Source organism: Triticum aestivum, chromosome 4A, assembly GCF_018294505.1.
Source record: "Triticum aestivum cultivar Chinese Spring chromosome 4A, IWGSC CS RefSeq v2.1, whole genome shotgun sequence".
Classification (NCBI taxonomy): Eukaryota; Viridiplantae; Streptophyta; class Magnoliopsida; order Poales; family Poaceae; genus Triticum; species Triticum aestivum.
This window is the reverse complement of record NC_057803.1, coordinates 467,410,381-467,425,785: the sequence shown is the minus strand read 5'-3', so window position 1 is coordinate 467,425,785 and position 15,405 is coordinate 467,410,381. Positions and strand designations below refer to the sequence as shown.

At 48.0% G+C, this 15,405-nt stretch overlaps 1 protein-coding gene across 2 annotated transcripts; it reads left to right on the top strand.

Moving 5' to 3' along the window:
- Nucleotides 1–4,444: 4,444 nt before the first annotated feature.
- Nucleotides 4,445–9,439, top strand: LOC123086413 (type I inositol polyphosphate 5-phosphatase 10). 2 transcript variants are annotated; one of them, XM_044508178.1, is made up of 7 exons: nt 4,445–4,594; nt 6,276–6,394; nt 6,476–6,557; nt 6,797–6,935; nt 7,065–7,169; nt 7,737–8,579; nt 8,662–9,439. In XM_044508178.1, the coding sequence occupies exons 2-7, from the start codon at nt 6,365–6,367 to the stop codon at nt 9,143–9,145; spliced, it is 1,683 nt and encodes a 560-aa protein (XP_044364113.1). In that variant the 5' UTR covers nt 4,445–4,594; nt 6,276–6,364; the 3' UTR covers nt 9,146–9,439. The 2 variants fall into 2 exon arrangements, with proteins under 2 accessions (XP_044364113.1, XP_044364112.1); XM_044508177.1 differs by lacking the exon at nt 4,445–4,594 and adding an exon at nt 4,606–4,732.
- The last annotated feature ends 5,966 nt before the right edge of the window (nt 9,440–15,405 follow it).

Below are 15,405 nucleotides of genomic sequence, written 5' to 3'. Positions count from 1 at the left end.
ATTTGGCGGAAGATTATATGTTTACATCCATTATGCTATTTAATATCCCTATGATCTTGAGCATGAATAATATTTGTGAATAGTTACCCTTGTTCTTGAGGCCACGGGAGAAGTCATGTTGCAAGTAATCATGTGGATTTGATATGTGTTCGATATTTTGATGATATGTATGGTGTGATTCCCTTAGTGGTGTTATGTGAATGTCGACTATATGACACTTCACCATCTTTGGGCCTAAGGGAATGCATTGTGGAGTAGTTATTAGATGATGGGTTGCTAGAGTGACAAAAGATTAAACCCTAGTTTATGCGCTATTCCGTAAGGGACTGATTTGGATCCATATGTTTAATGCTATGCTTAGATGGTTATCTTAATTATTCTTTCATAGTTGTGAATACTTGCGTGTCGGTTAATCATCAATGGGAGGCTTGTTCAAGTAAGAACAGCACCCAAGCACCGGTCTACCCACATATCAAATTATCAAAGTAGCGAACATGAATCAAACCAACATGATGAAAGTGACTAGATGAAATTCCCGTGTGCCCTCAAGAACGCTTTGCTTATTATAAGAGACCATTCCAGCTTGTCCTTTGCTACAAAAAGGATTGGGCTACCTTGCTGCACTTTATTTACCGTTGCCATTACTTGTCCGTTCCGAATTATCCTATTATCAAACTACTTGTTACCAACAATTTCAGTGATTGCAGAAACTACCTTGTTGAAAACCGCTTGTCATTTCCTTCTGCTCCTCGTTGGGCTCGACATTCTTACTTATTGAAAGGACTACGATTGATCCCCTATACTTGTGGGTCATCACCCGCCAGCGCCTGGCCGGCCGGTCTGTGAGGGAGATCAGGCTGAGGGCCCACCGGGGCCGCCGTCGCACCATCGGCCATGGCTTCCTAAGGATCCACATCCACCTCCAAGTGCACCCCCTCATTGCTGCAGTCACTCCTGCCCCACCGCCCACGCCGCCCGGTCGCGCTCCACCTACTCGCGAGAAGCGCTCTCAGTGTCGCCTCATACTACAGATGTGGGGAGCGACCCGCCTCCGACGAGCCCTCATGGCCATGCTTACTACCGGACAAAGCCTTCGAAGAGGAAGCCCGAGACTTGTCCATGGTGAGAGCCACAACAAAGGAGAGCGAGAAGGGAGGAGGAGGATGGGATATCACAAGACAATGGATGCGGAAAGGATAACGACACACATCTGAATGGGGAGCCGGAAACCCTAGATCAGGGTCATGGGAGCCCTTCCTTAACCATGTATATCCCTGCACCCGTGGGCTGATAGGCTGGATCGATATGGACTGGTAGGCAGGCCCGACAGAAGGCCCACGCGATAAACCCGACCCAAGAGAGACAAGAGGAGGAAAATCCGACGCAGAGAACGGGTCCACAGCCAGCCCGGCCCTAGGCCCAAGAGGTGCCAGGGCCGCACCCCGGCCCACATCCGGCACCAACACCAGCGAGGCATTCGCCCCTAGGGTTTCGCCCACCATAGACTGTGCCGCCGTCGACCCGCCGACCACAATCGGCGATGAAGAACTAGCCCCCATCGCCCCAGTGTGTCGCCCCAACGGCAGATCTGGGGATGGAGGAGAGGCCGCAGCCGGAGAGGGAGGGAGGGACGACGGACCCAACAAAGGCACACCCAGGCAACCCAGGTCAGGGGAGGACATCGGCAGCCAATCGCGCATACCAGATCTACGACCACATTGCGTCACGACGGACCAGCCAACTTCCGCCGCCGGCGACGGCATCGCACTGCCACGACCGCCCAAGGCAAATTTCCTCACCTTAGCCAACAACACCGACAAGGGAGGCAGAGGCAGATCCAAGGAGGCGTCGACGTCGTCCTCCGACTCCGAGCCACTCCCGTTGAGCGCCCAGAAGCGATTGGCCGAGAGGGCACCGCCCAGGCACGTAGAAGGAGGACACTGGGGATCAGCAGACTGCGGGGAGGGGGGAGGGGATGGCGTCGACCAAGAGGGGGGAGACGAGAAGAAGGAAGGGGAGCGAACAAAGCAGGCCACCGCCGCGATCGCTAGACCGAGGGGAGGGAGGGGGGAAGAGAGGAAAGCCATCATCATGGAGCTACACATGGTTCTTGGTAACAACACCATCTTCAATGTTAAGAGTACTCAACCTGGATAACTGTAATTTTTCTGGAGGAGCTTGTCATCTTGGGCATCTTGGGAAGTTCGTCGAAACTCCTTTGCCTCTTCCTTTTTGTCATTGCATGGCCTTCTTCATGCATACACATCTAGTTACCTACTTCTAATATTCGGAAAATGGAAGACGATAGTAATACACACATACAAGAGTTGGCGTTGCGGATTTTAAAATTGATGAAGTTACCACGAATGTCTCACTGCCACAGAAACATTGCCTTCCACTGAAAGAATAACCCACATTATTGTGAAAGCTTAATGACAAACATGAGATTTAATCCCTGATTGGTTGAACGGCTCACTCTCACCGGCCTTCTAGCCATCAAACGGGTTATCTATGTGTGTTTGACTTGTGCTTGTAAAAGAAAAAAATATCATATGTTCAATAAAAAAAAGTTGCAACCTAATCCAAGATAGCTCTTTGTCAAAATAAGTAAACCTAAGCATCTAAAGAGTGCATTGATGCAAGTCCCAGTACTTTGATTAGTGCAACCAATTAGTCCAAACTTTTTTTTCCTCTTCTCTTTATCCACTGAGCATGGCCTACTTCATGCATGCCTACCATGTTTACCTACTTCGAGTCTTTGGTTATTGGAAGACAGTAGTAGAATATAGGTCGTCCAACAAATAATTAAGGGAACGACTTGATAATATTATCAGTGTAATCGCTGGGAAGGTATGGGATGAGCAGAAGGGAATATATGTGATGATGCATGGCATCGACACGACAGCACGGTGACATGATCCGGGCCGGGCCGGACACGGCTGCACGTTTTGGTAGTAGGAACGCGAGATGCGGTCCATGATCCACCATCCCAAGCAAGAAGTCAAAGTGGTCCATCGATCAACATGCAAGTAGCTACCCAGTACGTGCTTCCAGATTCAATGCTGGTGCCGCCTATATGAGAAAAAGTTACTTACTAACCACCCGCCAAAAAAAAAGTTACTAGTCCCTCTAGACCAGGAAAAAAACTTAAACCAGTCCTCTCAAATCCTTCTGAAACGTTCGCGGACACGTCCAGTCAATGATTAAACATGAGAGAAGAAAAAAAAATTGATCCAATCAGACCTTTCATATTATTTCTATACATTCGGGGTGTCCGTAAACCCTTCTATTGAGATCAAATATGAAGAGAATATGCGGGCTCACAGACGTGTCTGGGCAGTCCACCTCGGCCCATCTCGTACCACATTTTCCTTTATTATTTCATTTCTTTTTCTCTTTTCATCTACATCAATCACATGCATTTTGATCGGACGTATAAGAAAGAAAATGAGGAGCATGACTATACACATGGACATATATGGGCTCAATACGGACACAGACAGATACGCATCTGCGGACGTTTAAGGATGGATTTTCTAAGTCCGGCTTAGATGCTTTCATATTGCTATAGTATGATACTCCAGTTTGCGGGATTTGTTGTTTCACACATATTACCAATGTAAACTTTTTGTCTAAAATCCATGCGGTTACAAAAGACCTAGGCCTTTTTTGGTTCATAGGATAGAATTATCATAGGAATAGAAAATTTGTAGGAAATGAGATGACATGTATTTTCAAATCCTATGAGTAGGAATAGGAAACGAGATGTCATTTGGTTCACACCAAAGGACTTTTTTCATTAAGTTTAGGCTCATTTTTATTTTCCTATGAAATATGGTGGATGGGAACCAATCCTATATAGGAATAGGAATCCATTCTATGAACCAAATGACTCTTAAGGGAAAAATCGTATGAGAATTCTATCCTCTAGAATTTCTATGAAATTCCGGCCCTAGTACTAGATGGAACACAGGTCAGACTAGGGGTTTTCTGAACCAAGAACGTGTAAAAACAGTCATGTGATTTTGACTATTCGCCCAAAAAAGAAGAGGCCAAAATGGTCTGAGAATGTTTGACTCTGTCTTGAACATGCATCTACAGCTACACCACGATAATACGTAAGACCAAACACTACTAGTACGTTTGGAGTACAAGTCTTTGTAGTAGTAACAAGATCTTTCCCGCAAAGAAAAAAGGTAGTAACAAGATCTGGTGTCTGACCACACCTAAAATTTGCAAATTTTTACGGTGGAACGGAACCGAGAAGAGAAGAGAAGACGCGCGGCGACAAATTACTCCTCCACCTCCAGAAACATGGGGAAAAGGCGACGCGCGCGGCGCGGGTAACAGGGAATGCCCCCCTTCTTCCTCCCACGGCTCCGTTTGGGTTTGACCTCATCTGACCTGACCAACCGCCGCCCCTCCCCCACGTCCCCCCACTCCCCACCATTTCCTCCCGTTCCTCGTCAACCGCACGTCTGCGCCGGCAGCCTCAGGCAAAGGCAACCACGAGAAGGACGCACCGGTGACGCACAGCCGGGCAGCCGGCCGGCGGTTTCTCAGACTGCCACCACCGCGTCGCAAAAATAGTAACGTACGTTTTCTCCTGCTCTTTCTCCTACTAGCTAGTAGTATTATTAGGCCGCGTCCATTTGGCATCTCTCCCGCCGCGCGCTTCCATTCCATTCCATTCCATGGAACGAGAGTCATCGCCGTTCATTCATTCACCAAGGTTTCTCCTCTTTTCTTCCTCCTCCGCCATGGCTAGCCTCTCCCTCTTTTCTTCTGTTTGATTTGTATGATTTGTCCCGTGATGTTGATCCGGTTCTCATCTATACTCCTGCTGTATCCCATGGAGAATCGAACTTGATCATTAGTAATTGTGGTTTGGTATCCGCGCTTGTCATTTTGAACTCTTCCTGCATGCTGCAATTCACCCATTTTTCTATGAATACTTTACTATGGTCTATGTTCTCTTGGGGGCATCGATCGACCACCCTCTGCTTTGGACGCTTCCAAGGCCAAAACGGCCGCCTCGGGGAATCAGTGTGGTCTCCTCCCCCCTTCTTGGTTTTGGCGTGTAATTGGACAGACAATTACACCAAATAAAAAGTGCAGCCTCGTTTGTTTGTTCCTGTTGTACACTTGTACTATCTAACATTTTTTTTCTCAAAAGTTTCAATTTTTATGTTTATTACAGTTCCTAGAGCCTGCCTCACCTTACCACTTGCTGGATGGTTCCAAAGAGCTGTTAAACACAGCTCTATGCTGTTTCATGACAGCTTTGGTTTGAGCTGGTTAATCTATTCAATTTGGAACTTTTCCTAATTACTTGGAAAAGGCTGGTCAACCTCCATCGCCTTCTATACCTTGAGCTTGCCAACATAATTTACAAGACCTATTACACACATACACACTTCCCTTCTCTCGACGAAAAAAAGGCGATATCTTGTCTCAAGGAATTCTTTTTCCATTTGTAGCTAGGCCTTTTGGCTTCATACGTTTGGTTGCCATTCCAAATATATGATCAGAGTTTCTTTGCAACGGCGGTTTAGTTCTTGCGAGGAATCAGGATGCAGGTTGTTACAACATGATTGCTAGTGTGCTAACAAATGTGAATTCCACGGGTAGTCATGTCATGTCCATATCACATTGTTTTGAGGAGTTTACTTTCTGCGGTTTCCTTTCGTTATCATTGGTTTGTTGAAATTTTCTGAAACTTCTTGTTTTTGTGCCGTGACCGTGGCAGCAGCACTAGCATCGCCCCAGTTGGAACTTCCAATGGCTGCTTTAAAGTTTCTTCAGGTCAACTTCTACTAATCCATTGAATTGATTGCATCAAAGAAGACTAGGACACCTATTTTTTTATTTTTATTCAAATAAACATCTTTCTTTCTTTCAAGGTATAGATTCTTCCTTCTTATAAGTGGGGCACACATGCTTTGCTATCGTCTGCGCGACCGCGACACCAATTTTGTATGATTGTTCCATTTGGTGTTTTGTCTATGAATGCTCAAATAATTACCAATATATTTGGTATTCGAGGGAATGGGTTTTCCTTTTTGAAATCAGTCCTTGGTTGTTCCTTTCTTTTCTGATAGGTTGGTCCTATTTAAATAGTATACTCCTGGACAGTTGTTGCTTGTCCTGTTTCTTAGTTTGGCTTTGAACAACTTTTGGTGGCTGTGTTTCAGAACAACAAGCCTTGGATTGTTTTCACCATGGAAATAAGGAAACTTCCATCTGCCTGACTTATTCTTGGAACACTTTTTCAGGAATTAGATTAGGTCTCCTAGCTGCTAAGTAATTGCTTTGGCACAAGAGCCATTCATTTGATGCTGGAAGAAGAAGCTGGGCTCAGAAAATGGACCAGAAAACCAACAGGAGGAAGAAGGTAACGTCTATTCTCATCCCTTGCTGCAAGTTCCATCAAACCAGATAATTATCACTCGATTTAGTTCTTCTCCTTCTTCAGTCTCCCTTTGGAAGGACTCCTACTATGAAGGGTAGGAATTCTTCATCGAGACACGGTGCTGAGCTCTCTATGAACACTACAGGTAGGTTCTCAAGTTTAGAACATTATTACATTTTTTGATGAAGCAAAGTCACCGTGTTTCTCTCTTCTGTAATTCATGATAAGAACAACCCATTCCCATGTGTGATGTGGAAAGTTGAAGCCTGACCTGGGGCATGGTTATCATGCAAAGTTCATATTTGGTTAAGACTAAAAAACAATCCAAAATGCTAATTTTGTGTGAAGGTGCTAAAGTAAATCGGTGTTTGCATTTTTTTTCAGTTGATTTGAAAGAGAGACCAGATCACTCACCCGTGGCTTCGCCGTCAGCATCATCTTCATCCTTCTTCAAAAGTACAAGCCTGAAATTCAGCAATTTCAGTTCTCCTGCATCAACCAGCACGCATATTGAGTCTTTTAGGTACACTCACGAGTTTTTATATACCAAGTTTAAGCAATTAGCACACTTCACGCCGCAAATAAGTTAGTATTTATGCGTGATCGATCAAATTCAGATAGTTTTCCTCCTTCGGTGGTCTGTGTTTCACAGGGTATTTGCAGCAACATGGAACGTCGCCGGAAAGACTCCAGATATGGAGCTGAATCTGAATGACTTGCTGCCTTCTGATGACCATTCAGATATTTATGTTCTAGGGTATGTTACAAGATATCATAATTTTGCACAATCTTCTATCTCTTGTCAGATGGAGAACAGCATCGGACTTGGACAGCTTTGATTTAGGGCCACATCATTGTCAATTCATTAACACACACACGAGCTCTGCGTGTTTGCGTAGACGAAGACATTGCCACTTTCAGTTCCTCTGCACCACAAACAATTTCATCACATCTCCTGTTGTTGAACTGTGTGTATTATGCAAATTATTGGCATGTTTTCTTGTGGGGTTCTTTTGCTTGAAAGGTCCTATTCTTCTGAAAGCAATGTTTCAACTAACAACACCAGTTGCTGCCTCTGAATTTTTTGCTTCACAAATTTCAGATAACAAGTAGACACATTTAAAGTTTTAAACAATGGAAAATGTGAAATATTCTGAGAAATGAGAAGAACCAATTTCATAGATTTTGTTTCAAGAATTTTGAAGTTTCAGTTTCACAGAATTTGCACCGGATACATGGCAAGATTGCTTTAGTAGTACCATCAGTATCAAGTGCAGTTAATCTCAGTTACCCGAAAGCTTAATATGCTGCAATGGTGATGCAGATTCCAAGAGGTCGTCCCTCTCAACGCCGGGAACGTGCTTGTGATCGAGGACAACGAGCCGGCGTCGAGATGGCTCGCGCTCATCAACCAGGCGCTCAACCGGACTTCGTCGTCGCCGCCGGCTAGCCGGTCCTTCAGCCAGTCCGCCTCTCCCGCTTCGGCACTCCACACGGCGAGCTCCAGCCCGCTCGACCCATCGCTGTTTCACAAGAACGGGTCCTCCCCCAGAGAGGTTCGCCGCGCCGCCATCACCCGCGGCCGCCGGCTCAAGTCGTGCACTTGCCCCGCGGAGAGGCCGCCCCGGCGCCGGCCGTACTCCAAATCGTCGTCGTCCTGCCTGATGATGCGCTGTGGCAGCAGCAAAAACCGGCGCCGGTATGCTGTCGAGGGCGACACGACGACGTCAGACGAGGAGGACATGGACGTCGTCGTGGACGGCGGTGGGGAGGCATCGTCCATGGCGTCCGACGCCACGCTGTTGCTGCGGCCGGCGGCGGCGAACCTGCAGAGGAGGTACTGCCTGGTGGCGTGCAAGCAGATGGTGGGTCTCTTCGCAACGGTGTGGGCGCGGCGGGAGCTGGTGGCGCACATCGGCCACGTCCGGCTCAGCTGCGTCGGCCGCGGCATCATGGGCCGCCTTGGCAACAAAGGGTGCATCTCCGTGAGCATGTCGCTGCACCAGACGTCCCTGTGCTTCGTGTGCAGCCACCTCGCCTCTGGCGAGAAGGACGGCGACGAGCTCCGCCGCAACTCCGACGTCGTCGAGATCCTCAAGAACACCCAGTTCCGCCGCGTCTGCAAGCGCTCCGGCCGGCGCATCCCGGAACGAATCCTCGACCACGAGTACGTCAAGTCTCTCATCACCAGTGATTCGATTCTTGCATCCGGATTCTGCCATTAATCTCGAGCAATTCGGTTTGTGCAGTCGCGTGATCTGGCTCGGCGACCTGAATTACCGGATCGCGCTGAGCTACGCGGAGGCGAAGAAGCTGGTGGATGCCGGCGACTGGGCGGCGCTGTTCGAGAAGGATCAGCTCAAGACGGAGAGGGAGGGCGGGGTGTTCCGCGGGTGGAGCGAGGGCGTCATCACCTTCGCGCCGACGTACAAGTACTCGTGGAACTCCGACAGCTACTACGTCGGCGAGGACGACGACGGCGCGGCGTCGAAGAAGAAGACGAAGCGGAGGACGCCGGCGTGGTGCGACCGGATCCTTTGGCGCGGCGACGGGATCGTGCAGGTGGCGTACGTCCGCGGGGAGTCCAAGTTCTCCGACCACCGCCCCGTGTGCGGCGCATTCATCGTCGAGATCGCCGTCCTCGACGGCACGGCCAAGATGGTGAAGCTCGTCGCGGCAACGGCCAGCATGAAGGTCGGAGCGGAGGAGCTCCTCCTACCTCGGCAACCGTAGCTAGAATCGGGCATCAATTTGCGCAAGTTGGTGCCAAGAAGCTCATCGCATCGCATCTCGTTGCGTACGCCACTGATAATCTAGGAGATAGCTCGGCGCGTACTGATGCGTGAACCGCTGTTGTTTCTTTGTGCTTTCAAGATTCAGTTCTGACACCAAATGCTATAGAAACCAAATCGCTCTCTCTGACACCAAATGTTAGACTAAATCCCTCAGCTCTAATCTGCATCTCTGAACTGAATGTGTGTAACTAGTTTACAGAAAACAATTTCATATATTAATTATTATACAAGAAAACCCTAATTTTGGGAAACTATTCTCTTAAAACCCAATTCTGGGATCAATTTTCCATTTGTCAACAACGGGATGCATCAATTGCCCAAGTTTGGAATTGTTCTGTTTTAAAACTGACTTTTAGAGAAAAACCACTGCGAGTCCGTCCCGCTCTGGTGACGTTGGCGTTTTTGTCTCGAAATTCCGGAGGCGATCCCGAGGGCGATCGCGATCGGTGCCTAGGGTTCTCTTCGCTCCGCCACCGTCTAGTCCCATCGGGGTTCCTCGTCCCTGCGATCTGCGCCTCACCTGATCCTCAAACCTTCCACCAAAACCTTCTGCATGTTTCCCTAGGGCGCGCGGTCGTAAAACACCTGTTTCTAGGCGGGGTTGGGGCGGTAAGGGGAGCGGAGCCATGGCGGTGGAAGGAGTCGCGGGGTTGCTGAAGGGCCTGCAACTTTCGGAGGAAGAGAGGAAGGGTGTCAAGGTGCGGCTGTCATCCAGGGAGAGCGGGAAGGAGTCGATGATGCAGGCGGTGGGTAAGGTCATGTCCGAGAGATTAGCGCACCCAGATGCGATCTGCCTCTCTCTAGGCAGGGTTTGGTGCCCGGTCAAGGGAATTGACTGCAAGGAGATTGGAGCGAATCAGTTCCTTATCACGTTTCACCAGGAGTCGGGTAAGCGGAAGGCGATTGAAGATGGACTATGGATGTTTGACAAAGAAATTATGGCGGTGGAGGACTACGTGCCGAGTAAGAGGCCAGAGGATTATGCCCATGACAATATCCCAATTTGGGTTAGGGTTTACAACCTTCCCCTTGGTATGATGAACTTCAGCAGAGGATATTGGTAACATCATTGGTGAGTTTGTGGAGGCGGACACGGGGGTAGATGGAGTCGCAATTGGCAGATTTCTAAGAATTAAGATCAGGATGCAGATTGATAAACCGATTATGAGGGGGTTTACTCTAGCCGGAGAGGATGAAGGGGTGGATAAACATGGCAAAGGGAAGGTTGCGATGGAGAGTGGGGAGGAGGAGGATAGAGATTGGTGCAGACTTGAATACGAATTCTTGCCAGACTTCTGCTACACGTGTGGGATTATCGACCATGGGGAAAAAGACTGTGATAAAAAGGTTAAGAAGGGAGAACGATCACAGTTGGGACGATGGCTGCGGGCCGGCATGGGTCAGTGCAGAGGCTGGTGGATGAGAGAGCTTGGAGGTCTGGAGGTAGAAGCTCGAGTGGGACAGCCGATCAGAAGGGAGGTCAGGAAGTGGGAGTGAGAGTCCTTCATGGAGGAAGAGTGATTCCAGCGGAGGTGGCACAGGCAGGTCGGGGAAGGATGATGAGGTCACTAGCTTGGTCAAAAATGACAAAGCTCTCTGGGGGCAGGGCAACCCCAAGAAGCTGGAACTTGGTGCAGGTGCAAAGCGGCAGCAAGCAAATCCTACAGGCCAAGATGTGGTGGGCACTGTGGCACCAAGCAATCCGAGCACGGTGGCTATGGTCCCTGAGAATAAGGGTGGATGGCTGGAGGTCTCTAGCGGCGTAGGAGAAAAAGAAAAGGCAGCAGGAGGGAAGAAATACAGAAAGAAGGTGAGGGATAGGACTGCTGTGGCGAGCAAGCAGACGGTGACTACGGAGCTGGACGGGAAGAGGGGTAGAATGGAAGATGAAGAAGATAAGTTGGGAAAGAAGGGGAAGGTAGATGAGAAGACACAGGAAGATGTGCTAGCGTCTGACAAACTGGGTGTGAGTGCCACTGACATGATATCGGCCGGGCTATTGGAGCAGCCCCGCCGGGACCAATGAAACTTATCGGTTGGAACCGCCAGGGACTCGGGAACGGCCCGGCAGTTCGTAGCCCCCTTGAGTGGGGGGGTGGGGTGGAGGAGCCCGACGTGTTGTTTTTGGCGGAGACGAAATTGACGGAGAAGGAGTTGGAGAAGTTTCGATGGTTGTTGGGTTGGCGAACATGGTGGCTTGGAATCCTGTAGGTCCGAGTAGAGGAGTAGCTCTTTTTTGGAAGAGGGGCTTAAGCATTTCATTAAGATCTTATGGGAGGCGCATATGGATGTGGATGTAACAGAGGAGGATGGGAGGATATGGAGACTCACGAGGGTGTATGGTAAATCTGAACTAGAGCGGAAAGTGGAAACTTGGAAGATGGTGTGGATCCTTGGGCAGCAACACCAAAATGTTCGTCCTTGGTTGTGCCTTGGAGACTTTAATGAGATTTTAACCAGGGATGAGAAGATGGGAGGAGTTGTCCGCCCTCAGAGGTTTATGGATAACTTTAGGGGAGCTTTGGAGGCGTGTGAGTTATGTGACATTGGTTATGAAGGAGATAAATTCACGTGGAGAAACCACAGCAAGGAGGTGGACATGTACATTTGTGAACGTCTTGATAGGGCAACAGCCAATGCAAAATGGTGCGAGTGGTTCCCTGAATTCAATGTGATCAACGGGGCCCCTCGACATTCCGACCACAGACCGGTAATTGTTAATACACAAGGCGTGCCCAGAATGGCGAGTGGAGGTGATCAGGGGTTCCTCTTCGAGGCTTGGTGGCTGCAAGAGGAGGGGTGCAGTGATGAGATTCAGGGATCTTGGGAGGAGGGATGCCTGAAGGAGAGAGGTGATGTCGCTACTGCAATGACTAATGTGGCTAGGAGGATGAGGAAGTGGAGCAGAGAGGTGGTGGGAGAGTTAGAGGGGAGACTGAGGAAAGCCCGACGTGAGTTGGAAACATGCATGCGGGCGCCGGTTTCAGCGGCAAAGGTTAGGGGGGAGGCTCGGCTGAGATGTCTTGTTGAGGAGTTGGAGGACAAGAAAAACACCAAAGCTAAACAATATTCCCATGTCACGTGGCTACAGGATGGGAACAAAAGCACAAAATATTTCATGGCCGTTGCTTCAGCTAAGAGGAAGGCTAACCGGATTAAGAAGCTTAGAAGGGAGGATGGCTCGGAGGTGAAGGAAGGGGAGGAGTTGACTAACAATGGTTGTTCGTTTTTTTAGGATCTCTTCACTTCCGCGGGTGTCAACCGTTGTAACACCCACGATGCGGCTATATCTCCCACGTGTCAGGGCACGACTTAGAGGCATAACCGTATGGTAGGCATGTCGCAAGAGGGGTACTCTTTACACATCCCATGTACTGAATAAGAAACGGATAAAGAGTTGGCTTACAATCGCCACTTTACACAATACATAAATATAACATACATCATCCAGAATACAATCAAGGTCCGACTACGGTACCAAAATAAAGAAAGACAACCCCAAATGCTAGATCCCCGATCGCCCCAACTGGGCTCCTCTACTGATCATCCGGAAAAGAAACATAGTAACGTCACGAATCCTCGTCGAACTCCCACTAGAGTTCGGTAGCGTCCCCTGCACTGGCATCATCGGCATCTGCATCTGTTTGGAAGTATCTGTGAGTCACGGGGACTCAGCAATCTCACACCCTCGCGATCAAGACTATTTAAGATTAAGGTAAGAAAGGGGTAGTGAGGTGTAGCTGCAGCAAGCACTAGCATATATGGTGGCTAACTTACGCAAAAGAGAGGGAGAAGAGAAGCAAAGCACAGTCGAGAAGCTAAAAGTGATCAAGAAGTGATCCTGAAGCTACTTACATACAAGCATAACACGAGACCGTGTTCTCTTCCCGGACTCCGCTGAAAAGAGACCATCACGGCTACACACACGGTTGGTTCATTTTAATTAAGTTATGTGTCAAGTTCTCTACAACCGGATATTAACAAATTCCCATCTGCCCATAACCGTAGGCACGACTTTCGAAAGTCCAAATCCCTGCAGGGGTGTCCCAACTTAGCCCATCACAAGCTCTCACGGTCAACGAAGGATAATCCTTCTCCCAGGAATACCCGATCAGACTCAGAATCCCGATTACGAGATATTTCGACAATGGTAAAACAAGACTAGCAAAGCCGCCCGAATGTGCCAACAAATCCCGATAGGAGCTGCACATATCTCGTTCTCAGGGCACACCGGATGAGCCAGACGTCAGGTTGGCATAGACCCTGGTTGCCCAGGGGGCGCCGGACATCGCTCAGGTTGGACCAACACTTAGAGAAGCACTGGCCCGGGGGTTTAAATTAAAGATGACCCTTGAGTCCACGAAACCCAAGGGAAAAAGGTTTAGGTGGCAAATGGTAAAACCAAGGTTGGGCATTTCTGGAGGAGTTTTATTCAAGGCGAACTGTCAAGGGGTTCCCATAACACCCAACCGCGTAAGGAACGCAAAATCAAGGAACATAACACCGGTATGACGGAAACTGGGGCGGCAAGAGTGGAACAAAACACCAGGCATAAGGCCGAGCCTTCCACCCTTTACCAAGTATATAGATGCATTAAAGTAAACAAGATATAATAATGATATCCCAACAATATCCATGTTCCAACAAGGAACAAACTCCAACTTCACCTGCAACTAGCAACGCTATAAGAGGGGCTGAGCAAAGCGGTAACATGGCCAAACAACAGTTTGCTAGGAAAGGTGGGTTAGATGCTTAACATGGAAATATAGGAGGCATGATATAGCAAGTGGTAGGTATCGCGGCATAACAATAGAGCGAACAACTAGCAAGCAAAGATAGAAGTGATTTCGAGGGTACGGTCATCTTGCCTACAAAGTTCTCAGAGTTGACGAAAGCTTGATCCTCGTAAGCATTCTCAACAGGGTCCTCAATCATGTACTCGTCTCCCGGCTCCACCCAAGGCAAGAACACAAGCAAAGGAAACAACAATCAACCACGATGCAATGCGCAAGAAACATGATGCAAAACATGGCATGATATGCGAGATGTGATATGCAATGCATATGCGTGCTTCGAAAGGGAAAGATTGAACCAGGCATCAACTTGGCAAACCAAGTGTGCCTCTGGAAAGATGAGATGATTTCGGTTGAAATCGATATAAAGATCACCAGAATCGGATGCACGGTTTGCAAATGGCAAGCAAAACAAGAATGGCACAATTCTGCGATTAACAGCACGATGCCATCTAGAATGCAACATGAAACTAAGCTACTGCACTCCAACATAGCAACAAAGCACATGGAAGTGATCTACTCAAGATGCTTAACAAAACATGAACACTGAGCTATGGCTAAATCACACCAGAGCGGGTTCAAACAAGCATGGCAAAAATGCAAAAGATATCAGCTTCACAGACTTGGTGAAAACGCTAACATGCCAGGAATAACACTAGGAAGCCATGTCTAGAGCTAGCAAATAACAAGCTACAGGAACGTATAATAGCAAACAAAGGCATGGCATGAATGTACTAAATGCATAGAACAAAAGTCCCTTACTGATCATGAGCCAAAAAGGCACAGAAGATATGATGGCACCCATGTAAACACATCAAGTTTTATAAACAGATTCAGACTTGGCAGAAAACTGAGCATGGCATAAACAGAATTATGAAGGCATCTTTGTGAGCTAAAATCACTCACCACAAGGCAGTGAATGACAAACTAAGCATATCAACAGCAATATGACATGTTCATGAAGCTAACCATGGCAAGCGCAAGTTCATAGCATGCATGGATCAACTACAACAACCATGGCAAAATTGATTAACATGTAAACAATCTGCCAGGAACATTTTATAGCAAAAGTAGAGCAAGATTGAGACATGTTAGGGCACTCCATAATTTCAAACAGGGGCATGGATTGATAGACCATAACCATATGTCCAAAACACCCTTAATGAAGATACTCAAAACTAGCATGGATCACTCTGTAGCATCATGTTTACATGGCATAAAAATAATAGCAGGAAAAGGACTTAGCAAAAACCTAAGTCCCTGAAATCAGCAATATCACGAAGGCTACTTTGCATGCTTGTATTAGTCACCAAAAATATCACAAAAAGGAAAGCACCCCTGTAAAGACGGCATGGCATAGATCAAAACACATGTACAGCTCATGTTCATATGCAGCACACAACAA

Excerpts from the sequence above, each read along its gene's own strand:
- LOC123086413 (XM_044508178.1), top strand. The coding sequence starts at position 6,365 with ATGGACCAGAAAACCAACAGGAGGAAGAAG. Across the intron at positions 6,558-6,796 it reads GCTCTCTATGAACACTACAG|TTGATTTGAAAGAGAGACCA; the intron begins GTAGGTTCTCAA and ends ATTTTTTTTCAG. Across the intron at positions 8,580-8,661 it reads GAACGAATCCTCGACCACGA|TCGCGTGATCTGGCTCGGCG; the intron begins GTACGTCAAGTC and ends CGGTTTGTGCAG.